The sequence below is a fragment of the Phalangium opilio genome, unplaced genomic scaffold, assembly GCF_054372755.1.
Source record: "Phalangium opilio isolate 3A_F unplaced genomic scaffold, DU_Popi_V2 ptg000352l_1, whole genome shotgun sequence".
NCBI lineage: Eukaryota > Metazoa > Arthropoda > Arachnida > Opiliones > Phalangiidae > Phalangium > Phalangium opilio.
Genome location: NW_028324228.1, coordinates 979,099 through 1,005,580, shown reverse-complemented (window position 1 = coordinate 1,005,580; position 26,482 = coordinate 979,099). Strand labels below are relative to the sequence as shown.

At 38.8% G+C, this 26,482-nt stretch overlaps 2 protein-coding genes and 2 long non-coding RNA genes across 5 annotated transcripts; 1 reads left to right on the top strand and 3 right to left on the bottom strand.

The window, feature by feature from the left end:
• Positions 1-1,696: 1,696 nt before the first annotated feature.
• On the bottom strand, positions 1,697-5,029 carry LOC149602755 (uncharacterized). The gene has a single exon (XM_089860239.1). It carries the CDS (start codon positions 5,027-5,029, stop codon positions 1,697-1,699), a length of 3,333 nt encoding a protein of 1,110 aa, XP_089716365.1.
• Positions 5,030-8,221: 3,192 nt separating this feature from the next.
• On the bottom strand, positions 8,222-16,621 carry LOC149602752 (uncharacterized). The gene is made up of 3 exons (XM_089860238.1): positions 15,119-16,621; positions 14,938-15,049; positions 8,222-10,796 (listed from the first exon to the last, which is right to left on the bottom strand). Exons 1-3 carry the CDS (start codon positions 15,861-15,863, stop codon positions 8,222-8,224), a joined length of 3,432 nt encoding a protein of 1,143 aa, XP_089716364.1. The 5' UTR covers positions 15,864-16,621.
• Positions 10,945-13,833, top strand: LOC149602753 (uncharacterized). 2 transcript variants are annotated; one of them, XR_016376985.1, is made up of 3 exons: positions 10,945-11,406; positions 11,496-11,601; positions 12,914-13,833. It is a non-coding gene; the product is annotated as an uncharacterized LOC149602753 (long non-coding RNA). The 2 variants fall into 2 exon arrangements; XR_016376984.1 differs by having other exon boundaries at positions 10,947-11,397.
• On the bottom strand, positions 12,048-12,915 carry LOC149602754 (uncharacterized). Its single transcript, XR_016376986.1, has 2 exons — positions 12,608-12,915; positions 12,048-12,523 (listed from the first exon to the last, which is right to left on the bottom strand). It is a non-coding gene; the product is annotated as an uncharacterized LOC149602754 (long non-coding RNA).
• Positions 16,622-26,482: the final 9,861 nt, after the last annotated feature.

The window sequence follows — 26,482 nt, the reverse complement described above, 5'->3', positions numbered from 1 at the left end:
GCTTTCCGGTTATGTCGACGGCGAGGTCGAGTCGAGGTCCCTTGCAAGAAAATAGTAATAGCCGTCGCCGATTGGTCTGGCATTAAAGCGGCTATCTACGGTTAGGGGCTTATGATTGGTTTTACTTCGGGAATGTCATGAAATCCATGGCCAAAGCTATGGAAAAGTGGGACTTACGTACTTTATGCGTGAAGCATAATCCGCTTTTGATAAAACACAAACATCTTGTAGGGGCCGTTCACAAAATACGTAACGTGGACACGGATGGAGGAGAGTTGGAATAAATGTTACAAGTTATTACCACAAGTAGAATAATCTTACACCAAGTTCCTATGTAAGATTTTTTGCCGTAGCCTCTGTGTCTGAAAGTTCTGACGTTAAGCTTTTTAAAGTTTCCAACGGAGCTCGCGTGAATGAAGAGATAAAATTTCTAAAATATCGGCCACGACCGAAAACGAGCTTTTGAAGCAGCGCTCCACAGCGGTGGAGAGTGAAGTAAAACAGGCGGGGTTAATTTTTTTATCGAGTAAGTTCAAGCATGGAGGGTTCATCCAAGTGCACTGTGTTTGCGTTTTTTATGGCGTGTGGTGTGCAAACGTTTTTAGAGAAAGCCGACGGAATTATATTTTTCTGGCGCGGAAATACTCTGAGTTTATTTTGAGAGCCTTTTATCCATTTCTAAATTAATACATTTACACCTAACTTGCTCCGCCATAACGTAAACTCCGATCGCCTTAGATCTACGCGAGCGGATCTACGTCTCTCTATTGGCCGAAAAGCTCATCACAAGCGGACCCAACCTCCCATCGAAAAATTTAAGTTTCGTACATTTTTTAAGGGGGGTGGAATTTCTTTAGCGAGACCCAGCTTTCCGCGGCTGATGTTAGTTTGCGCCGAGAAAAAATGTTAGTAGAGAAAAACTTTGGGTGTTCAACTACCATTTACTCTACAGTAAATACATTCGGCCTAGCCTTGGGATATCACGTTTTAGGAACACTCGAGATGAGACGTTCGTTAGAGAAAACCTGACACACATTACCCTCATTCCTAGGCTGGAAAGCTATGTCCTTTGGATCATCTCCTTTTGTTATTACCGAGAGTGGGAGTGGATCATGGAAATCGTTACGTTGGAAATCATATTTTGACACATCAACCTCAAAGCATAATTTAAGATAAGATAATCTTTAAATTTTCCAAAAGCTTTAATGTTGTAACATTAGTTTCGAAATAATTACGAATACTCTTCTGTAGTTTTAAAAGTGAAAATTTTAATGTTTCGAGAGGAAGTACATCCTTCCACTCGCGCTCTTCTTTTACTTCTGCCTTTCTTTCTTCAAAAAACTAGCTTCAATAAAAAAAAGGGGTATGGGGAGAGCGTGACTCAAAAACTTTCCATTTCATGCGAGAGAACGTTTTTCTCTCCCAAAACCCCGCGACCTCCGTGAAGTGGGGTTTTTGGTCCTTTAGACCACCCTACACGTTATTTAGGAGTCTTAAAACCCCTCTACACTCTTATGGTTGCAACACTCTCCCCACCTATGAACGATTGTTCATACCTTAGTCCGTACAATTTATATTCTACATTTTTTTCTTATTCAAAATTTACGCTTCTGTTACATGAATTAAAGATACAAATACAACAAAAAAATTGAAAAACAATTACAAATCAAAATAAATTTCCAGCAATTCAGTTAAATCATTCAGTTTCAATTTCTAAAGGGCACAATAGATTTATGGGTCTTCTTAATGTTTTTCCGAACGGTAATTTAATTAAACATGATCTAACGCGACCATCGCGACCCTTGAAAACTTCTACTATACGGCATAATTGCCAAGTTTGGCGTGGTTGTTTATCTTCTACCAATAACACCATGCCTCCCATTTTAATCTGGCCGTCGCCTGGCTGCGACACCCTATGGGCTGACTTCAATTCTAGAATGTACTCGTAACGCCAACGAGACCAAAGTTTTTCCAATAAACTCTGGCGATACTTCCAACGTTTCGTCAATTCCACCTGTGTGGAATCCTTTGGTTGCGACTTCGACGCCCCTTTAGGGGGGAGTGATGTAGCTCTTTTACCCAATAGGAAATGGCTCGGGGTCAGAGGTGACGGTTCGTGGGGAGCGTTGTTTACGTACGTAATTGGCCTTGAATTAATTGTTGCTTCTGTTTCAGCCAAAAACGTTGTCATTTCTTCAAAGGACAAAAACGCTCGCCCCAGGATTCTCTTCATTACTTTTTTGGTCATTTGCACCACTCTCTCGTAGAATCCTCCCCACCACGCCGCGCGCTCAACAATGTATTTCCAAGTTATCCCGTTCTTTCCGAAGTAATTCTGTACTCTCGAATCTTCTATTGTGTCAAAAACCGCTTTTAATTCCTTGTCAGCCCTCTTAAATGTCTGGGCATTGTCCGAATATACTACGCGAGGAACGCCTTTTCTAGCGACGAATCTTCTAAAGGACAACATGAAATTTTCAGTTGTCAAGTCTGACGTAAGTTCAAGGTGAACGGCTCTTGTGACCCCGCAGGTGAAAAGAGCGATATAAGCCTTCGTAGTTTGTCCCGCGTTCTTAACGTACACGGGTCCAGCGAAGTCCATCCCGGTAATTTCAAAGGAAGGAGCTTCTGTGACTCTGTCTCTTGGCAGGGGGGCAGTAAGTTCGCTGGCCGGCTGTGCCTTCCATTTCTTACATACAATGCATCGATTTAAAACTTTCTTGGCAAGTTGCCTTCCCCTCATAATCCAAAATTCTTCTCTCGATTGAGCAAGGGTATCCGAAAGCCCTGAATGCAAGACTCTTTGATGGGCGGAGTTTAATTGTAGCTCTGAGAAACGGTGTTGGTACGGAAGAAGAATCGGGTGTTTTTCGCTATAACTGAAGTCTGAAGCCTGCAACCGTCCCCCTACTCTTATTATTTCGTTTTCGTCCAAAAACGGGTTAAATTCTTTAATTTTCGAGGGGTTGGTTACTTTCTTCTTTGTCTTCAGCGACTTCAATTCTTCGGTGAAGGCTTCAGCTTGAGTGCGTTTCACCCAATGTTGTTCAGCGCTCATTAATTCTTCTGCGCTTAGTTCTCCCGACTTCTTCTTTCCAGAATTTCGAGTGTTATGTCCGAATCTCATGACCCAAGCTATAATTCTGACGGGACGTGATAATGTACTATATTTATTTAGGTCCAAAATTTCGACCTTGTCTTCTACAGCGCAACTGTTCTGCGCGACTTCTTCGTAACATTTTCGCTTCTCGCTCTCGATTATCTGCTTAATGGCTGTATCAGATTCTTTAAATTTATGGTTCGACACGGGCCATTGTTCTTCTGGCAGTTCTAGCCAATTTGGACCGTTCCACCAGACTTCGTTTGAAATGAGTTCTCTGACGCCTTGTCCTCGACTTAAAAAATCCGCTGGATTTTCCTTTCCTTTGCAAAACTTCCATGTTTTGGGATCTGCTAATTGCTGTATTTCGGACACTCTGTTCGAGACAAACGGTTGCCATTTCTTAGCGGTTCCCTTTATCCAATGCAGCGTCACCAGGGAATCGCTCCAGAAGGTTATCCTCTCTTCCTGAATTTCTAGTATGGTTTGTAACCTTTTAGTTAGCCGTGCCCCAATTAGTGCGCCCATTAGTTCCAATCTGGGGAGCGTTATCTTTTTTATCGGACATACTCTTGTTTTCGACGCCACCATGCTTACACCGAATCTTCCAGATGTTGTCTCGTAGCGTATATAAACAACGGCGCCATATGCCCGCTCGCTTGCGTCGGTGAAACAATGCAATTGCGTTGATAAAATATCTTCTTCTAGGTGAGCTGATTGATAATATCGAGGTATGGTGACCTCACTCAAAAAAGGGAGATCATGTCTCCAGTCTTCAAACTTCTTAAGAAGATCCAAGGGGAGGGGATCATCCCAATCAACCCCTTTTTCCCAAATTTCTTGAAAGAGAATTTTGCTTTTGATTGTAAAGGGTGATATGTATCCGGCTGGATCAAATACTCTGGCTGACGTTTGCAGCACGCTGCGTTTTGTATTTTTGAATTCTTCTAAATATTCCAGTATCCGGTCAACTTGAAATCTGAACTCGTCTTCATTGGGATGCCATGAAATACCCAGAACCTTTAACATCTGCGTTGAAGCGGTTAAATCGACTTCTAGTTCTGAAGGGTGTTTATCTACCATTCCCTCATCTTGCCACTTTTTGCGTAATGCCAAAGAGTTGGTCTGCCACTTGCGGAGGTTCATTGCTCCCTCTTCCATTATTTTACAGGACTCCTTTGACCTCTTAAAAGCTGATTCGTCGTTCTTGTCTCCGGACACTAAATCGTCGATGTACAGATCGTTGTTCAGAATCTTGTACGTTTCGGGATACTGCTCTTTGTACTTCTGTAAATGATGCTTGATAGTGGCAGTCAGGAGAAACGGGCTTGAAGTGAGACCAAACAGGACTCTTCTCATTCGATAGATAATTACTTCAGGATCTTCTTTTTGGGCCATCTGGCTTGGATCATCTTTAAACCATAGGAATCTGACAGCGTCACGATCCTTTTCTGATAGGGAAATTTGCAAGAAAGCCTTCTCCACGTCAGAAACAATGGCGATCTTGTGTGACCGGAACTTGATAATTATATCGAGCAAATCGGGATTTAAATTTGGTCCCGGAATCAAACGGTCATTAATCGAGGGTTGGTTGTAATCATGAGATGATCCGTCAAAAACGACTCTTGTTTTGGTCGTCTCTCTGTCTTTCCTGATGACGGGTTGGTGAGGCAAGTAATTCTCCTTCAGTGGCCTGGCTTCTCTGTCATCATGAATTTCTTCAATAATTCCGGTTTTCAAATAGTGGTCGAATACTTCTTGATATGCTTGATAAAGCTCGGGATCTCGTTTAAATCTTCGTATTAAACTAAACAATCTCTTCATGGCCACGTTCAGATTGTTCGACGCCTCTCCATTGTCTTCTTTCCACGGTAAGCCTACCTCGTAACGTCCATTCGTAAAAGTAATGGACTCTTCTAATTTTTTCATAGCTTCTTCGTCTAAGGATGAGCTTTGGGAGGTCTTTTCAATAATACCCAGAGATTCAATTTCCCAAAATTGTTTTAGCACGTTTGCTACTGTATTTTCGTCTTCTACAGGTTGGGCCGAGGGGTCCGTCACTCGTTAAAAATGTGTACGAGATTTGAAATCTATGCAAATTTCTTTGATTTGTGATTTGTTACGGATTGGAAGATTTGTTACGGATTGGAAGATTTGTTAAGGATTTAAAGATTTGTTAAGGATTTAAAGATTTGTTAAGGATTTAAAGATTTGTTAAGGATTTAAAGATTTGTTAAGGATTTAAAGATTTGTTAAGGATTTAAAGATTTGTTAAGGATTTAAAGATTTGTTAAGGATTTAAAGATTTGTTAAGGATTTAAAGATTTGTTAAGGATTTAAAGATTTGTTAAGGATTTAAAGATTTGTTAAGGATTTAAAGATTTGTTAAGGATTTAAAGATTTGTTAAGGATTTAAAGATTTGTTAAGGATTTAAAGATTTGTTAAGGATTTAAAGATTTTTTATGATTCGAAGATTAGTTAACGATTCGAAGATTTGTTAATGATTCGAAGATTTGTTAATGATTCGATGATTTATTAAGGATTCGATGATTTATTAAGGATTTGAAGACTTTTTGGGGACTTATTGATTTGAAGACTTTTGGGGGACTTGATGATTTTTTAAGGATTTGACGATTTTTTAAGGATTTGACGATTTATTAAGGGTTTGAAGATTTATTAAGGGCTTGAAGATTTATTAAGGGATTGAAGATTTATTAAGGGTTTGAAGATTTATTAAGGACTAGCGTGTAATAAGAACTTCCATCAAAACGATATAAAGAATGGGTAGATTTTACTGATGACTAATATTTTTGTAGCACCCTAGGAGCGAAAGCACTCGGCGTTGCCAGTCAGCCCCTTTCGGGATAATTTTTTATTACTTTTCACGCGGACATTATTCCATAAAGAAAGGTTTTTAAGTTTTGCCGCTATTTAAAAAGATGGCAAAAAATAGCACCCGAAAGACCATTCAGCCCGTCTATAGGTTAAAGGAAACCAGTGAACTAAATATTTGCGAAATTGGTTGAAACGCGCGGATTCTGTTGTATAGAGAAGATTTTTTTACATTTCTAGGCGCCATTTAGGATGGGGACAAATTGGGGGGAAATCTTTCTTAATACGCGCCTACAACTTAAGAGGGGCGATTAGTTTCGTTTTTCTCTTTGGACAACGTCAATGGGGAAGGGCAGATGACACAATGATTGCTCAAACTTTATTGGCTCTCAGAATGTCAAAAGCAAAATTTTTTCGTGTGTCAGAAAAGAAGTGCAAATATTTTTCGTGATCTGTTGCGAAGATGCGAATAGACGAAGGCGCGAACACGCGAGCGCGAGCTCAATGTGGACAAAGCTTAACGTTCCTGCAAATTTTCAGCCTTCTTGGGCAAGCGGTTTGGACTGAGCGTTGATTATCAGTCTGTCAGTGAGTCAGTCAGGACTATCTATTTATATAGATATAGATTTAAAGAATTGTCTAGGGATTCGATAATTTGTTTAGATTTGAAGATTTCTTAGAGGTTTGAAGATATTTTGCGAATTTGAGGTTTTTTGGAATTCGGCGGGTATTTAAGATTTTTTTAGGATTTGACGATTGTTTGTGGTTTGAAGATTTGTTAGGGATAAGAATTTGAGAGAAATATGATAATATTAGCTTTAAGACCTTTTTTCGGTATAGGCTTAGTTATTTTAATTCATTTTAATTTGTACATTCTTAGTACCAGAAGTGGATCATATTACAACTCCCTAGAAGTACTGGACGATATAACATCGCCGTGCATCAGCATTGTCTCCTAGCACTGAAGAGAAAAGGGTATATGCGAAACGCAGCGGCGAATTTGTGAACTAAACCAGAGGAATGATTTTGGCGCGAAAGTAATTTTTAATAAGCGGGCGAAGCAAACGGAAATAAGTGGTAGTCTGGTAGCCAATGAGGAAAGGTTTGGGAGAAAAGAGCGCGGAAGGAAACAAGTTGTTCCATACAAATGTTGGGTTGTGAATATAATAGTAGAAGTCCACTTTATTTTTCCGATTTTGAAAAATAATTGGCGGTCTATAGGTATTTTTAAACGCTTGTGTTGAAAAGGAAATTAATATGAATTCAAATTATCAAAATAGCCTTCATCATGCTAGAATATTTTTAATGTATCCCAAGTACAGCACTGAGCTAAGCTTCCACCGATCGATTTAAAGATTTTTAGCGGGGATAGTTGGACCGATTTATTACTAATTAAAGGTTATGTGCGTCGACATAGAAATTTGATTTCCTTTTTTAAGTGTGACAAATTTTTTCAATGCTTTAAAGTTTTCCGTTTGCGAAAGATGCTGGTCAATATTTTTCAGTTTTACAAAACGTTTTTTTAGTTGCTTACGGTTAAGTGCTTTTAATATCACATAGATCGTGTTCAGATGTCTCTTTAATGTGGGCATGCAACAATTGAAATTAGTTACATTGATCCTAACATAAGCCATTCTAAATCAAAATTATAACGCGATAATAAGCTTCACACTAATCACGACACTGACGGCGGTCTGACAGCTGTTATCATCAACCGGAACTTCCTTAGGTTAACGTAACTCCAGGGCCGGGTTAATGGGAAAACTATACTTGTAAAACTGAGCTAAAGATGGCGGGCTTGGATGTCTTGGAAGAAAACGCTGTTTACAAAGCATAACCTACGTCCAGTACTTATAGGGAGCTGTAATATGATTCACTTATGTTAGTACGTGTGCCTAGATACATTTTAAAGGGATGCCAACACGATTTAGTAAAAATTTTACAGGTTCATTTTTAGTGCTGTTCGTGCTTAGAGACCAAATATTTCTTCTTTAAGCAATATAATATAATCCTAAAAAGATTTAGTCGATAATCAAGCTGAAAATTCTGATAAGTATCTAAAAGTTGGAATTAACGCGTTCAATGACTTTAAAGCTCGAAATTTGACTTTAAAATGCATCATCGTTGGAAGTACGAAGGCGTATGAATTTCAAAGACTAAATATAACTCGATTAATATCAAATAGGTTAATCTTCATGAAATGTTGCCTAGCTAACATAAACATGGCTTTGTGGTAGGTCACCAACGCATCTGTTGCGTAAAATAACGTAACAAAATTCATATTTTTATCATTTGTTCAAAAATTGGTTTATAAAGTCATAAAGGTCTTTTTCGACTTTAAGAATTTCATTTTCAAACCAAAGCAGTTCTGTTGGTATTGTACAGAGGTAAAATTTAATGTCCGCGTAATTGTAAGGAATGGCGTTTAGTTTAAATTTATAGTGATCAGTAACAGAATAGAGTTCAAACCAGTTGCACAATGCTCCTACTGAATTCTTGGGTGGTGGTTTTGTATTTACATACATGCTGCTGTATGCAACATCCGATTTCCGTTTACCTTCGAGGTAACAAAACTGGAGAACTCTTCCCAAAATAAGATTATTTTCTACGTTGAAGGCGCAGAAATCACCTACTTTTATAGTAGATCGTGGTTTTAGTCCTTCTTCATTGCCTTGGACAAAACTGTGCTTTTTTTCATCGGAACCTCTGACACGTAAAGTTCGATCGCTTGAAAGTCGGTTAGGGTCTTGAAGCAGCCACAGTGCAGTAGTTTTTCGTATAATAGGTGATGCATTTGAACTTTTCGTAGTGTATTTTACGTACGGGCTGTTGGGTAGAAGCGCTATATCTGTATTTGACTCTAAAGATTCATTCTTTGAAAATTTGTTTAAAACAATAAGATCATCTTCGTCTGGTTGGTAATCATCAACATTTGGTGCCACTAGTTTTGAGCGATCATTTGGGTCATCATAATGCAGCTCAGTTTCCTCATGATCAAAAACTACTCCCTCAATTTGCTTTGCAAAATGTAGACTATGCAACTCTGAATGTGCGAGGTCTTCAAGTGTGCTGTGTATTCCGACACTTTTTAATATATCTAGTGCTTGAATTTTACTTTCTGCAATTGTCATGGATATATCAACCAGATCTGCCAATTCCTCGGAAGTTTCATTTACACCAATCAAAATCTTTTTCTTATCTCTTGGAATAAACATATGGTTGTCCTCAGTGGATAATTCCATTTGAACATCCAATCTTCTCAATCGGTACAGTAATTCGTGAACTGAAAAGTTGACTACGGTTGAGAACACCGAAGTCATGCTTCGTGATGCTCTGAAAAAGCCTTCACATTGCTGGCTTCCAAGGAGCGTTGGAAGGAAAGCTTCCTTGCAATTTGATTTTCGCAATCGGTGATGAAACAATAAGAGCGAATAGGCATTTACTTCTACGCACAGGTGTGCGTTTCGAGTAATAAAATTGTTCTTTACAGTAAACTGCGCATGATGCGATAGCCATGCTTTCCACCCTCTATAAAAATATAGAGCACAGAAAGACATTTTAATTCTCTCAATCACAGAAAGATCATTCTTTAAAAACGGCAGAACAGAATATCTCATTATTTGGAGGTATGTTGCCGTTCCTTCAGCACCTGGTATCTCTTTTAACAGTTCAATTGTTTTTTCTGAATAAAGTCTTTCCGCAGCTGCAAAATTTTGACGGTCTTTGACGTCCAAGTCACTTCCCTTCAACCCGTGATCAAGTTTTGATTTTTCTTCAAAAAGAATGTCGAGGTATCCTTTACTACAAATCTTACTTCCCATAGCCAGAACGTTGCTGGGCTGAACAAGTCTTGTGCGCATTTTCGCTGCTAGGTGGACCGCATCTTGAAAGAAAAGCAATGGAAAAGACGCGATCGACGCATCCCGGGCATTTAAAATCATATCTGCTATTGACACCACATTATTGTTGCGATGGCTTTCACACATGGCTTGTAAATATTTTGGATCTCCGTCGGAAGACACTGCAAGAACCGTGATTCCATTTTCTTTAAGCTGGTTGACTACGTATTTCCAGCGTGACTGGATGACTTTCTTTCCATATTTATTATCGGTTCCGAAAATCATCAATGCAAATGGTGGAACTCCTTTTTTCAAACTTTGAACCATTACAACGTGCACTAGCTCAGCTTTCTTTGAAGAATGCATGTAGTTATGAGCTTTTTCCAAATCGCTAAATGGGAAAGATCCTGGAATGGGCAAACCATTGCTGTCCAGGGGAGGAACAAAACCAACGCATTGATTTGTTTCGGAATCATAAGATATTTTAGCTGTACAGCGAGTTGCATCCTCGCTCAACACTACCAGACGCTTTTCATCTCCATAGTTTCTTAGATGATTTTGTAAGGCTTCAATTCTTATTTCCCCCTCGTTAGCTTTAGTTGTAGAAGCAATTAACCGTTCAACTTGCCTCACACTTGGAATAGCCCGACCGACGTTTTTTGAAATAAATTCATAGCAGTGTTTTCCTGCCCATATCAGCAACAATTTTGAGAAATTTTTGATAACATCATCATGCCTAGGGGACTTGGCTTTGGTGTTCTTGATACAGTTTTCATAAAGCTGGCGTAAAAGATTATTAGGTTCCAAACCTTCTTGGACCACTATGCCATTGCCACTAAATTGATGTTTCAGTTCAATTTTAAGCGATTCATTTTCTCGAATTAACTGCTCAATTTTGTCAAGACACGGAAAGTAGTTTGTGATTTTAGCACAATCTTGGGCTGATTTACGAAGACTTCTCTTGAGTCTTTCCTCTCTGGACCATCTCGTCCCCGACGTATTTGTTGCTTGGTGGTCGGTTTTCCTATCAACATATACCAATTATGGGACGCATATAAGGATATCCGTTATACAGGGTGTTTCTGAAAAGTCCATCACAAATTAAGGGGCGTGTTTATGGGACCAAACTGAGCGGAAAGTACCAAATAACATGGGGTGTACAACATTTTGTTACGGAGATATGGCCTTCCAAACATTCGCCCCTAAAACAAGGAAATATCCAAAAATGAGGAGTAACACTTAAGACCGACTAACCAGCTTGTTTAAAATTACTAGACAATTTCAATAGCCTTTAATCGAACAATTGATTTCTACCTTTACTAATCAGAAGCGTATAAATGAGTAGAAGTATGCCTACGGTGGTAATGTAAAATTAATCCCAAGTGACATGATGTTTCAAGATCTTCCCAGCACCAAGTAAAATGGTTCTGATTGAAGGGACTTTTATTAGCACAGCGTAAACAACGTTATTTTCAGGAATTAGTCCAAATGTCCACGGGCGGCATTACAAAAACGAGGCAGTCTTTCGAATGATACTTGGACATGTTGGAAGATCCCTGGCTTGTTCCTGTTATCTCAAACCGTAAAAAGCTACGCAAATCTTCATCATCACGGACAACACTCTTGTACGTTAGGTATGACCTTGAGAAAACCTAAAAGGACATCTCGAATGTATTTGAAAAACCCATCTCCAATTAAGGGGCGTGTTGTTTGTTTCCAACAGAGTAAACTCGCCCAGAGAACAATTACAATGCAGAGCCACGTTTCAGCGTTAATGGCCCACAAAGGTGGTCCCAAACAAAAGAACAAACTTTAATTTGTTTCGTTCAGTAAGTGTTTCATGTGTCATAGATAAAACGCCATGATTAATGCACAAAGAAAATGTTATTGACAAGTTTTCGGACCGCGATGCTGAAATGTGGTGGTGCACCATCGTGCATGAACCACATTCTGTTTATTAAACCTAAGGGTACGTCTTCGAGTAGTTCTGGTAAATCGTCCCGTAAGAACTACAAGTAAGCCACACCGTTTAACCTGGGCTCTAGGAAATATGGCCCAATTAAATTGTCACCCACAATACTACACCACACGTTTAAGCTGAATTGTACTTTGTGAATTCTAACGCAAGTTGCGTGTGGTTTTTTCTTAATCAGCAAACCAATCGGCGGCTGCTTGTTTTTGGATCGTCCTCGAAAATAGTGAGAACTTCGCCTATTCTTAAAAAACAGAGCACTAAAACAGAGCACTATGTTTTTTAAGAAAGGAATAAAAGAGGTTTCACGTACATGTGTTTGTTTTATTAAACTCATAATTCAACGAAGTCTGTTACAATGCCTTTCTTCACAAATGCCAAATATGCGGATATGCACCTAATGTATGGACTAGCCGAGGGGAATGCCGCTGCAGCTGTACGCTTGTATCAGGAAAGATTTCCGCAGAGGCGACTACCAAATCGACTGACGTTCGAGGCTGTGGACAGACGTTTGAGGCAAGATGGACGAATCCAACCGGCTGGACCTCAACCTAGAGCGAGAGCCATCCCAGAGGCCGTAGAAGACGAAGTTCTCACCATTTTCGAGGACGAGCCTGAATCAAGTACCCGCCAAGTTGGTCGCCGATTAGGCGTAAACCACACGCTCGTGTGGAAAATCCTCAGAAGCCACCGGTTTCATCCTTTCCATGTTCAAAAAGTTCAAGGTTTGAATCCAGCGGACTACCCACGACGCACGGCGTTTTGTCAGTGGTTTCTGGCTAAAGTAAACGATATCGATTTCCCACGGGATTTGTTGGTTACTGACGAAGCTAACTTTTCACGGGATGGTATTATTAACTTACATAATAAACATCAATGGTCCCAGCTAAACCCCCACGCAACTTGCGTTAGAAGTCACCAAGTACAATTCAGTTTAAACGTGTGGTGTGGTATTGTGGGTGACAATTTAATTGGGCCATATTTCCTAGAGCCCAGGTTAAACGGTGTGGCTTACTTGCAGTTCTTACGGGACGATTTACCGGAACTACTCGAAGACGTACCCTTAGGTTTGGTAAACAGAATGTGGTTCATGCACGATGGTGCACCACCACATTTCAGCATCGCGGTCCGAAATTATCTTAACGCGACCTTCCCTTTGCGGTGGTTAGGTCGAGGTGGACCTGTGGAGTGGCCTGCTCGATCACCCGATCTGAACCCTTGTGATTTCTTTCTTTGGGGCCACCTGAAAGACTTAGTTTATCAGACTGAAGTGCCCGATGTTGAAGAGCTACGTCGACGAATAATTCACGGCTGTCAAACAATTCGCGAAACTCCAGGCATTTTTCAACGTGTAAGGGATTCATTTGTAAGACGTGCTAATGTGTGCCTTAACGCGGGTGGTGAACACTTTGAACAATTTTTGTAACTAGTTGCAATTAAATGTTAAAACTTGTCAATAAATTCATTTTCTTTGTGCATTAATCATGGCGTTTTATCTATGACACATGAAACACTTACTGAACGAAACAAATTAAAGTTTGTTCTTTTGTTTGGGACCACCTTTGTGGGCCATTAACGCCGAAACGTGGCTCTGCATTGTAATTGTTCTCTGGGCGAGTTTACTCTGTTGGAAACAAACAACACGCCCCTTAATTGGAGATGGGTTTTTCAAATACATTCGAGATGTCCTTTTAGGTTTTCTCAAGGTCATACCTAACGTACAAGAGTGTTGTCCGTTATGATGAAGATTTGCGTAGCTTTTTACGGTTTGAGATAACAGGAACAAGCCAGGGATCTTCCAACATGTCCAAGTATCATTCGAAAGACTGCCTCGTTTTTGTAATGCCGCCCGTGGACATTTGGACTAATTCCTGAAAATAACGTTGTTTACGCTGTGCTAATAAAAGTCCCTTCAATCAGAACCATTTTACTTGGTGCTGGGAAGATCTTGAAACATCATGTCACTTGGGATTAATTTTACATTACCACCGTAGGCATACTTCTACTCATTTATACGCTTCTGATTAGTAAAGGTAGAAATCAATTGTTCGATTAAAGGCTATTGAAATTGTCTAGTAATTTTAAACAAGCTGGTTAGTCGGTCTTAAGTGTTACTCCTCATTTTTGGATATTTCCTTGTTTTAGGGGCGAATGTTTGGAAGGCCATATCTCCGTAACAAAATGTTGTACACCCCATGTTCTTTGGTACTTTCCGCTCAGTTTGGTCCCATAAACACGCCCCTTAATTTGTGATGGACTTTTCAGAAACACCCTGTATAGCGTTTGATTTCCCCAAGAAATGTCATTTTATGCCATAGATTTATGCATGGTTAAAGGAAAATAATTGTAAAGAAATAGGGGCGGGATGGAAGGAAAAGTAAAATATTGGTCACTGTAGTAATTGCACGCGACATGAGGTGGGAGGAGCAAAAATCGGTTTGCAGAGTAAGAATCCAGGTCATAAGTACCTTCCTTCCCATGCCCCCGCACTTCATAATCCATTTCAAAGTTTTCCACCCAGTCCACAACCGAATAACTAACTTTTTCTTTAAAGGGAGGGTGAAATGGAAAATCAAGTCATTTTTTTATCTGTTCTTCTAAATATAAGACCAACCTTCATCCAGGAAATACCTCCGAATGATTTTAAAATTTAAATTAGTTTGAGATTTCATAGATAATTTGGAATTTGCACCTCTGACCAATCGCCCCGTCTTTTTATTAACAAATTCCCATGGTGCGCTCCAAGTCGAATGAAATTTATCCCGAGATTTGATAAAATTTGCGAGCAATGTGATAATCATGGTGCGAGAAATCGAGTGTTTCACGGGAATTTGGTAAGCAAGAAGGCAGGGCGTTACGTAATTGGTCGGAGGCGCAAATTCCAAATTATCTGTGAAATCTCATACTAATTCGTAGGTATTTTCTGGATGTTTCACTATGCAGATAAGGCTAATAATTAGTAGAAGACTAGATAAAAAAATCCGACGATTTTCCTTTACACCCACCATTTAAAGCGCTTTTGGTTTATGTCCATGATTTAACTATAACTAATATCTGATTAATGTACCCACAGTTTTGAAAAAAATATTTTACTTGCAAAGCTTTACACAAGAAAATACTAAGTACGACTAGCTTGTTATACAGGAAAATGGTTTTGTTTGCGTTATACAGGCCAAGGTGTGTAAGAACCTACCGCTCCTCAGTGTCTTCATGCCTTGAGCACCTGGAACTTATATCTTCATCTTTTTCGTTTCCTTCAGTTTCCAAATGGTTCACATTTTCATTAAGGTTACACATTAAATTACCTAAGTCACAAATCAATTTTACTTAAAATCTCTTTTAACATTGTGCAATTAAAAGTAAGCAATTCATACCTTGACTGGAAGTGCTTGGATCTTCAATTTCTACGCATTTTGGTAGAAATGAATTTGTTATTTGAAGTTGTTTTAACAAACTCCCGCTCCTTTTCAGTTTAGGACATTGTTTTATGTGCCTAGTAAAATTTGAAAGTACAACATATCCTTTTGTAATAGTAATATGAAACTTCGCATTGCAACATAGACAGATAATGATTGGTGAGATCTCCGGCGACTGACTTGCAGACACACGATAATGAATATTTTCCGTTAATTGTTGAACATGTACTCCTTCCTGCTTTTTTGACCAAGCCATTAGATTTTTGACAATCTTTGAGTTTATTTCGTCAAAACTCATAGAACTTTCTGATTTTTTATTTGGTTGAATTTCGCAACTAGAATCATTAATAGAGCATTTTGGTCGCTTATGTGGTGGTTGTGGCGCCTTATCCGTTTCCAAAGAATGTTCTAGAAACTTCAATTTCCGTACAAAGCAATCTAATATAGCGCGGTGACCGGGCATAAATTCAAATTCCTCTGGTATGCTTTTGAAAATTCCAAGTGCAATCTCAGCGTCATTACGTGATATTTTAAGTAAAAACTGCCCTTTCGATTTTAAGTATTTTTCTATTTGCGAAATGTCTTTCAAGAGGACTAAAGCGTCCTTATTGTCGTAACCCGTCATTTGTAAGCATTTGGATACCTGTTGTGGTAGTCTCTTAAATTGTTCTTCAAAAAATTCTTCTGACGTTTGAGTTTCCATTGAGCATTCGCAATACAATAAATCACGATTTGCAGTTCAATAAATTTATCCTTAACAATTAGCAACTTATCCGAGCTAATATTTCAATTTTAAAGCCAATATTTCCAGCTGCAAGTTTGACGAACTTTTAAGCAGTGTTACAAAGGTTTGAGTATGGAATTTAGCAATGGGAAATAACCACACCGTTCCCCTTTCGTGCTTCCCTGTAGGAGCTACAAGCTGCGCCAAACTCCTTTGAAAACATGCCATATATAACGTTTTTTCGTGCGATACTAGTAATCACCCCTTTAAAAACAGTCAATTTGGTATCGTCCAAAATGGGGAATGGAAATGGAAGTTATGGAACGGTTGACTCAAGGCTAGTAAATGGAAGTCTATGAAGTCCTTTCGCGGGAGGGTTCCATGCTTAAACCCCGGGAACATACGGGCTTTATGTAGTCAGCTATGAGAACGCTTCAAGAAATGTAGCAGTCACGTGGGATAACTTTCTGTGTGGATTTAAAGCTTGAGAATGATTTGAACGTTGATTTGAAGAATGAAAGACTATGGGTTGAAGATTGAAAGATTGGGAAAGCTTTATCAAGGATTAGAAAGATTTTCTGGGATTTGAAAGATTTTCTGGGATTTGAAAGATTTTCTGGGATTTGAAAGATTTTCTGGGATTTGAAAGATTTTCTGGGATTTGAAAGATTTTCTGGGATTTGAAAGATTTTCTGGGATTTGAAAGATTTTCTGGGATTTGAAAGATTTTCTGGGATTTGAAAGATTTTCTGAGATTTGAAAGATTTTCTGGGATTTGAAAGATTTTCTGGGATTTGAAAGATTTTCTGGGATTTGAAAGATTTTCTGGGATTTGAAAGATTTTCTGGGATTTGAAAGATTTTCTGAGATTTGAAAGATTTTCTGGGATTTGAAAGATTTTCTGGGATTTGAAAGATTTTCTGGGATTTGAAAGATTTAAAGATTTATCTAGAATTTATAAGATTTTCTGGGATTTGAAGGATTTGTGAAGATTTAAAGATTTATCAAGAATTTATAAGATTTTCTGGGATTTGAAAGATTTGAAGATTTTTAAGATTTCAAGATTTAAAATCTTATATTGTACGAGATTTGAAGGAACGTCGGACCCCTCGGGTTGGGCTCGCGTTATAATAGTTGAAACGCTAATTTCACCTGTCGTTGTAGCTTGTCCAGCTGGACCTTGCAAAATCCAGCCAAAAATACTTTGCATGGCTACCATAGAGTCGTCTAATCTTCTACAGTTAGTCGTCATGGCCTTCCAATAATAATCTGATCCAATTAAGATGGAGATTCCGTCCGAAATTCCATTCTTATAAAATTCTTCTTCGGCCATTACGAGTCCTTCTCTTTCTAACTTCTTCCTTAGCTCTCTATCCGGTACCCGCAGAGTGGCGGAAGTAACTTCTGGGGACTCCAACGCCTCGATTTCCAGGGAGTTCCCGTTTTTAGAACTTCTTAAAGTAAGTTTTACTCTTCTACATACGGCTAAAATCGGTGTTTTCTTTTTAAAGGGATAGATGACCAATTCTTCCACTCCAATAACTGGGAGATTCAGCTGTTTCGAAACGTTTTCTCGAATAAAAGTTCTTTGGCTCCCCCCGTCAAATAACACGCGTAGCTCCATACTATTGTCGATGCCATATACGATAACGAGAGCTGTTTGTAATAATACTGTAGAGGCTTCCCCGTTGATCGCGCTTATCTCTGACATCGCGGTTTGATTGACAATCTCCGCCTTCGCCTCCGTGTTTTCGCAAACGGCAGCGTGATGGCGCTTCTTACAGTAGTAACAGGTTAATTTGGTATTGCAAAACCTCGCCAAATGTTGCCCGTATACGCAGTTATAGCAGCGCGCTTTTTTCTTCAAAATCTCCTTCCTTTCTTCTATTGTATACTTCTTACACTCTTCAGCCTTGTGGCTCTTGGCACAGAAAATGCAGGTGTTTTCGGCGTTAGCGGCCAGCGCTACGGTGGAAAATCTTTCTCCTTTTTGAGCTGTAGGCTTGTACCCGTTATTTTGGGGTTTAGCATTTCCTATTACTCTCGGTGCACGAGGTTCGCGGGAGGTGGCATTATTGGTATCAGAGGTAGGGGTTTGCTTAAATGAAAAGGCTCGCTCCCTACTCTGTACTTCGTCTCTTAAAAATATCAACAATTCTTCGATTCTAATCTTTTGCCCTATCCCGTCATTTTGTCTTAATCTACTAAAATCTAAACCGATATCATTTGGAAGTTTACTCATGACTATCGGGCCCAATAATTGGCTATCTGCTGCATTAATGCCTAATGCTTGTAAGCTCTTAACTTCTACCTCACAAATATCAACAAACTTTCGTAATTCTACGATATCGTTAGACCTTTCTACTGCAGGAAGATGGGTCAACTTATTGATATGCGCTATAACTAAAACATCTTGACGTCCAAATCTATTTTTCAATAGATCAATCGCGATCTTATAATTTTCCGACGTAACGGATAGACCAGTGATTCTCGTGGCCGCAGCTCCTTCTAAATATGACTTTAAATAAGTAAATTTAGTAGTATCATGCCAATTACGTAAATGAACTGCGGCTTCAAATTGAGACCAAAAACTGGTCCATTCGTATACGTCCCCGTCATATTTTGCTATTTCTAATTTTGGTAACACCAATTGTGATTGATCATGCGCTAAATGTTCGTAAGGAATTGGGACCTGTACTTGCGTAGCTGATGAACTTTCTTCCGCTTCCGGTGGCCGCTCCTGACTGTTGTTAGCTGGAGCTGATGGAATGTTAGTGTTTCTTGGAACAAACACACTGGTTTCCGCTGATAAACTTGTAGACCCTGACGCGGACCGCACCGACTCTTCTTTATTGCAGTTCGTTATCGCGAAGCTCAATTTAGTCTTATAAAAAGTTAGTCTGTCCGCAATATCAGCACTCGTATCCGCCTCCGCCGTAACTTCTTCTTCTGTCGATAAGTCGCTTGACGCGATCTCATCCAAAATGAATGCGTCCATTCGTTCCAACGTCGTCTTCTTCTGAGTTAAAATAGTGAGCATTGATTCCAAATTAATGATATTAGTTGGATCATTGGCTAGCTCATCGTCGATCTTCTTTAGTAACCTGGTTACTTGGGCACGCACTGGTGCTCGCTTCTTCCTAGCGGCTACGACCTCGGCCGAGTCCTCGTAGTTCGCCATTTTCTTCTTCTTCTAATTCGCGATTATTCCGATATTAAAATCTTCTAAGTTCTAATTGACCCGTTCTTCGATATTAATTAGCTAAGGGTCCCGGGTTTCGGCACCATTTAATGTTGTAACATTAGTTTCGAAATAATTACGAATACTCTTCTGTAGTTTTAAAAGTGAAAATTTTAATGTTTCGAGAGGAAGTACATCCTTCCACTCGCGCTCTTCTTTTACTTCTGCCTTTCTTTCTTCAAAAAACTAGCTTCAATAAAAAAAAGGGGTATGGGGAGAGCGTGACTCAAAAACTTTCCATTTCATGCGAGAGAACGTTTTTCTCTCCCAAAACCCCGCGACCTCCGTGAAGTGGGGTTTTTGGTCCTTTAGACCACCCTACACGTTATTTAGGAGTCTTAAAACCCCTCTACACTCTTATGGTTGCAACACCAACAATGGATTTTCAGTATTAGTCTTAGAGAAATATTTATATTCGATTTCCTACTCTGAGTAGGCCTATAGTTTTGCCCATTTTTCTACGCTTTTTAGGGAAAGGAAATAAACGAGATAGATTTATAGTCTGAAAATGCTAGTATATGGGGTCATTGGGTCAACCGTGTTTGTTTCGTAATTAAGGGGTATAAGTCTTCTTCCCTGTCACTTTTTATTACAAGTGACTCAAAGTGAGAGAAGTGTCAAAATTGGACGATTTTTGCCTTAGAACATTTGAGAATAGCCCCTATTGAGATTTTGAGAAAAAGCATGAAAAGCTACTCCATCCTAGGAGGATATAGGGGTGAAGGAGTCTTCGACTGCCCGTTCTTAGAGCTCAGGTTTCGGCCTCTCCCATGGGAGATTCGTTCACGCGCACCTTGGTTACGCGCATCACGTGACCACGCAAATCCCAATTCAAAAAAGAGCGGGTTTTTCATGCTAGCTTAGGCCTTAGAAGCAACACCGCCTGTATGTAGGCGGTGTTGTAAAAAGTAAGAGATTTGGGGAAAGAATGACATTTTTTAATGTTATCGGGTGTTAACTCTACTCTCCCACAGGCTTTAGTCCATCTTAAACACTTTTTTACTTAAGTTTTTGGTTTGGGGATAGAGTAAAAAAGCGTACCCTCTACAACAGTTTTATCAAAGAACAAATAATTTACAATTAATAAAAAATGAAATAATGATAAATGTTCCGTTAAAGCACTAAAAAATGCAGCCTTTACTAAAAATGAAATCTGAAGAAAAGACGACGCCCGATGACGATGTGCGCGGAACTAGTTGCGCGGCTTTGAATCTCCCAGAACGAGAGAGAACGGGGGAAACCACGGCCGATAATCTGTAAGCGCGTTTCAATGGGAAATCGGGCAGTCGAAGACTCCTTCACCCCTATATCCTCCTAGCTCCATCCGCATTGTGGATCGCGCCTATTTAGGAAAGAGGGGTTGTTCATATTGTCTTGGCAGTGGGGGTCTATTATAGGACGAACTCTCTCGAGAGTGACAAAAATATTTTTCACCCGGGGCCTAGCACTTGTCGAGAGGGGTGGAATTTTATGCCTTTTTTATGTTTTTGAGCCATGGGGATCACATAATCACAGCTGAATAATATAATATTTTTAAATCTATTTATTTTTAATAGTAATATAAACATTTACATTAATTATACTATTTTCTGGCCGAAATTCTGAGGGGGCTCAGCCCCCCAGGTTCAAAATCGAGGGGGCTTGAGTCCACCCTGCCCCTGGCTTCCGACGCCCTTGCCCATAACACTTAACCAAACAATAGTAGACCTAAAAAATCCTAAATTGCGCTGTTCCAGTATACTGTACTGTCTAGAGATGCAGTACGTTTATGTCCTAGTTAACAATCCCAATTATTCGATATTTTTTCCCTGTACACCGAACCGATAATCAGTTTAGTGCTGTTAATGGCTGGTTGGCCTTTAAGTGACAGGTCCCTCGATTGATTTCTTGGTTTTAACTATTTTATAGGGAATAAAAAGGTACAAATACTAGCTTTAAACTTATTTATTGAACAGAAAGAAAACTATTTACAAATTTAAAGCCTCTAAACACTCGATCAATCTGACCTCAATACCACCGTGAATAAATGCTAAATCAGTGTTATTAGTAAACACTAGAATCCCTTCCAAAATTCTTACGAGTTCCAGCATATTTAGTCCTCCTTCAATCAATACAAATATTAATTAAAGTTACATATCATAATTACGCCATACGAGTTAATTAGAACCATTAAAAATTAATAAGGTTCACTTCTTACCAGTGGATAGTAGTTGGAATAGAAGTTCACTTAATTTACCATTGTTGTAGTAAGTATCGATCATTTGAATCAAAATGACAAGATAGGAAAGGGGGCCTACGTTCGAATTGAAATCAGAGAATTTCAAGGGTTGTCCAGTGGGCGATATGGGAGATTTAGGGATGTTATTCTTCGTCATAAAATCTTGGAGTTGTTTTGCAGTTATTAAGATAATGGGCTCGGTGCTTTCGTTTTGGGCTATCACTGCGGGTACGAAAATTAATTATATACTTTTTTAAAATTTATACGAATCGTTAGAAACCGAATTGTCATTGCTCCTTCACTGAAAGGTTCATTACTTCACTTACCATAAAAAAGAAAAGAAAGAACAACGCTTGTCATAACGAATACTCTTAAATACCCCATCTTGAATCAGCAGCAACCGAAAGACTAATTGAATATTTGATGTGTTTACTTGTACGCGATCGACTGAAAAATGCTCGAATATTTGAGTGTGTGTCGATTTGAATCCAGTGGATCATAACAAACCCTTACACGTATATCACCTAAATTCTGAATAACAAAATGTATGTCAGTGTTTTGATATGTACAAGACAAAACAGTTGTTTATTTGACCGATTTTTAGGCTGTATTTTGACCTCATTTCATTGCTAGCGTAAATTTTAATAGAACACCTTTTTAGAGAAGAGTATGTGTTTAAGTATGGAAGTAATAGATCTATCACTTACTCGTTCCTTCTAAACCAATGAAACTACACCTAAGTGGGGTGGCGTAGCGGTTAGCGCTTTCGCCTCGCATGAAGAAGATCCCGGGTTCGATCCCGAACTGTGGCACCGGGCATCTGAGAACAAATCCTTCTGCGTAGAGTTTGCAAGTTCTATCCCCGCTTGTTAAGGAGTTTCTCTTTTCCATCAAAACTTGCATAGGTTAACGGTAATAGTTAGTATAGGGCGTTGTCGGTTAGCTGTGGTATAGGGGCTAGTCACCACCCCTCTATGGTGTAAAGGGACCCACCTGTAAACAAGCCACCTGTGTCAAGGAGATCTTTAAGAAGAGGCATTACAGTAGGATTGATGAAGTTGTTGTCCAGCATGTTAAATAAAGTGAGCGCGAAAGAAAGGGGACCCGATGTCGAATTGAAATCGGAGAATTTCGTAGGATCTCCAGTTGGTGCTAGTGAAAATACAGGGGTGTGGTGGCTCTTGCGAAATTCATCGATTTGTGCAGGAGTAATTAGGAAATATGGCTCATTTTCGTCTTGGGCAATCACTACGAAACTCATATAATTATTATATGTATAAGGAAACATAACCCTAAAACATCAGGAAAATAAATTTTGTGCAAAATTTAGAAATATTCAAAATGTTTCAAGGATTTATTTAGCTTTGAGTAAGGGAGCTGTTTGTGTTAACCATGATATCATTTACAGAGTGTTTAAAGAACGGGGAATAAGTCTTCTCCTGAGTTTCGTTATGCAATTACATGTTTGGATTATTTACCATAAAAGTGAAAATATATAACAAAGCTTATTACTAATACTCTTAAATAACCTATGTTGAATCGGCTCGACGGCTTAGTGTTGAAGTGTCACGTGGGCGCGACAGACTCCAGACAGACAGCAAACTGGCAGTGTATTTTTTGGTGTTAATTCGAATTCACATGATCATTATATACACGTACATCACCTAACCCCTAAATAAGGAATATATGTTTGCCATACGACTGTCCATGTTGGCAGATATAAGTAACTTCATTACTCGTTTTATATACTAACTTTATTGAGCCTATAGTTACTATACCTTATTTCTATCAATGCCGCAAGCACAGAAAGATATCATTACTCATGCTTTATTAACTTTGGGGTGAGTTTTCATAATTTGTAATAAAATGGATTAATACCTTAAATGCTACTTGTTAACAATGCACTGAATATGTATATCGCCTTCACGCGCAATATCCTTTAATCGTTCTATATAAAATTTGATGGGTGTCGTTCCGAAGAAAGAGGTTTTTCTTAAGTAATTAAATAAACATAATTGATATTAATTACATTAAACATCAGTAATTTACTTTTATCCTAATTAAGTCGTTTTAAGAAACGTTAGTCTTAAAATCATTTTAAACATAGCTATTGTTAACGTTTTGACTACTAGTGATCACCTATTTCAGATTTTTCTAAATTTTTGGTATAGTCACTCGGAGAGATGAAAGCATACAGATAGAAGTGCTATCTATTTGAAAGAACTCCCAACTGGTGGAGACTACCATCTTACGTATTTTTACCTTCATTCAGGCAATCGATTTTATAAATTATTTTCCACCCGAGGTGCGTACAGAATTTAATGTCTCAAGGCTCTTCTTTTTACCCTGCAACATTTAAACAAGTTAAGGCAGAAAACAAATGTTATGAGAAGATCTCATACTGCCAATTCGTTGACTTTAATCATTTATTGCTAGCATCAATTTGAAAACGAGTAGGTCTATAGTATACGGAATTTTCTTCACATTTGCTGCACACACTTGTTAAAGCTTTATTGATCGAGGAAACTAGAATTTGTCTGAAACAGGAAAAAGTTCTATGTCACCTTTCCTCCGTCATTGTATTTGCTAAATGGCGTGATGTGAAAAACGCGAAGAAATATTATAGCGTCGTTGTCACGAATGAACGTATAAATAATTTAATATGTCTGCCGGATTCATTAAGGCTTTGGAAAATATCATGAGCTTTTTGGATTGAGAAGAATTTCATAGAAGAACGATGTGTGAAAATCAGACTATTACCGTGGCAGCCCTTGACGTAAGGACCTAAAATTGAATTTCATATTTTTAATAAGAGTATTCGTTTTTGATTTGATTTCAATAAATTTCATTGCAATAGCATGTATCCTTCCAATTTCGAAAAAATAGTGATGGTAATCTCGAATTTCGTGGAAAGGACTTCAATATCTTACAATATTTGTCCAAAATGCTATCTTTCAAGTATTCCAAATACCAAATTTGCTTTTACTTATATTTTTTAGTAATCCTTTTTCACTAGTGGAATCTTAAGACCTTTTGCACAGACGTCATTTTTTTCTATCCGAACCTCCAAGTTTACACACCAATTATTGAATTAATCCAACTACTATTACTCATAAGATATGTTCAATAAGTTTGTCATTTCCTATACTTCGTAATGCTAGGGACTTCTTGAGAGCTAGTCTAAAAGTGAAGTAGGTGAAACGTCATTGATTATCGTAAAGCGACGCCTGGTGAGGCGCTGTCAAAGGCTTAGTACAGACTAAATAGGAAAATGGACAGCAAAATCGCGTGTAGTTAATTCTCGCTTGTCGTTCTTGAACTATATAGCCTTCAGTAAGTCTCGAGCATTACGAAGTGTAGGGAGTGTCATACTTATTGAATATATCTTATAAAATTATGTTCATAGTGAAACTGATCAGATTTTGGGTGTGGTCTATGTAGGTTTTCTATTATTACTCCTCGAGATGGCGAATGGGGAGTGTGTATTCTAGTGTTCGTACGGAGTAAAAATTTAATCGGGGTCGGGGTCGGATACAGGTTATCCCCGAAAAAAACAAGTCGGGGTCGGGGTCGGGGTAAGACATCGCATGCTGAAAAATTTTGGAAAAATGATAAAAAAATCGTTTAATTTCTGGGTGTTTGGAAAGAAGCTTTATTTTCGTATCGCACTTAGATAGTGATTCTTAGCTAGAAGGCAAGAAACTGTAAAAAAAGCCCAATAAATTCCGACTTTCCGAGCTACGCAGCTACGATTCCCACGAAAGACCACTGCCATTACAAAAGACGGGGGAGGGCCGCCGATCCAAGAGAGGGAGGATGGTGAACTTCGGAATTTTGGTGACTGTTTTTACTGTATTTTGTTTGTTGTTAGTTACCCCCTTGCCCTTTTATTCATAAAGGAGAAGCGGAGCACTTATTTGAGACGAATGAGATGATTGTTTTTGGCGCAGGACAAAAAATAATTTGCTAAAAATAACCTAACCAAAATCTAACCCCGAAAAAAACCCCGACTATATTTTACATGTTAGGTACCGGGGTCGGGGATCCCCGGTTTTCGGGGTCGGGGTCCCCGTACGAACACTAGTGTAATCTTATGACGGGGTGTTTCTGTTGGGATAAAAACCAATGAGGAACCAATTATTAACTTATTCCAAATTATCAGAATATATTCTGTGTTAGCTCCGAATTATAATTTTAAAATAATTAAATGAAACATTCCATTCATTATTTTGTTTTTAATGAATCATTTTCACAAACAAGGAGAACCCGAGGTATATCTTAAACCTATACAAATGTTATAAAGAGGTAAAATATGTCTGTTTGTATGTTTGTATGTATGAGGTAAACTTTGTAAGGTACTGAACCTAGTTCAAAAAATTTGTAACTAATAAAAAGATAACTCGGAAACTCGGTAAAATAGGCTTATTTTAGCTATCAGGCATTTATGAAGAAGAAACAGTTTAACACCCGCTAGCTGGAAATAGGTACCATTTCTGGTGCAACATTCCACTGCAAGGATACTGAGTAATTGGATTGCCGTACAAGTTTCCGTACACCTCTAAACACTGACCACTATGTTTTGCTCGTATAGTTAACAGACCGGAACCGTTCTCGTATTCGAGACGCCACAGCTGATGATCAGCTCCATTTCGGCCCCAGATGACTGCACCTCCATCTGGTGACAGTGAGGCTCGGGCAATATCCATTACAAGTTGTGATTGGTAGTGACGAATTTGGTAGTATCCATTATACACTCTGTAAAACTGCCATTTCTGCCAGTTGCTTTTCTTGTAAGACCAGGTTTGAACGTAGGCTCCATGGTGAGTCTGATAACCACCAACTTCTATGACTTTACCATTTGAGGCGGAGTAGATGAAATATGGCGTTCCTTCACTTGGATTGTAGAACGCGGTGCCGGGAGATCTGGGTGGTGTTATAACTAGCTGATTTTTCTCTTGAAAAGAAGTCTCGTTTGGATTTCTGTGAAGATAGATTATTACTACTTCTCTAAATTATTTATGGAAGGGTTGAAGTTGCTCTAAATTTCTCAAATCCGAAATGTCTAATTTTAGCATCATGAAATCCGAAATTTAGAAACAAAAATATATTATTTAGAAATTTCTGTTTAGCCATAACGCT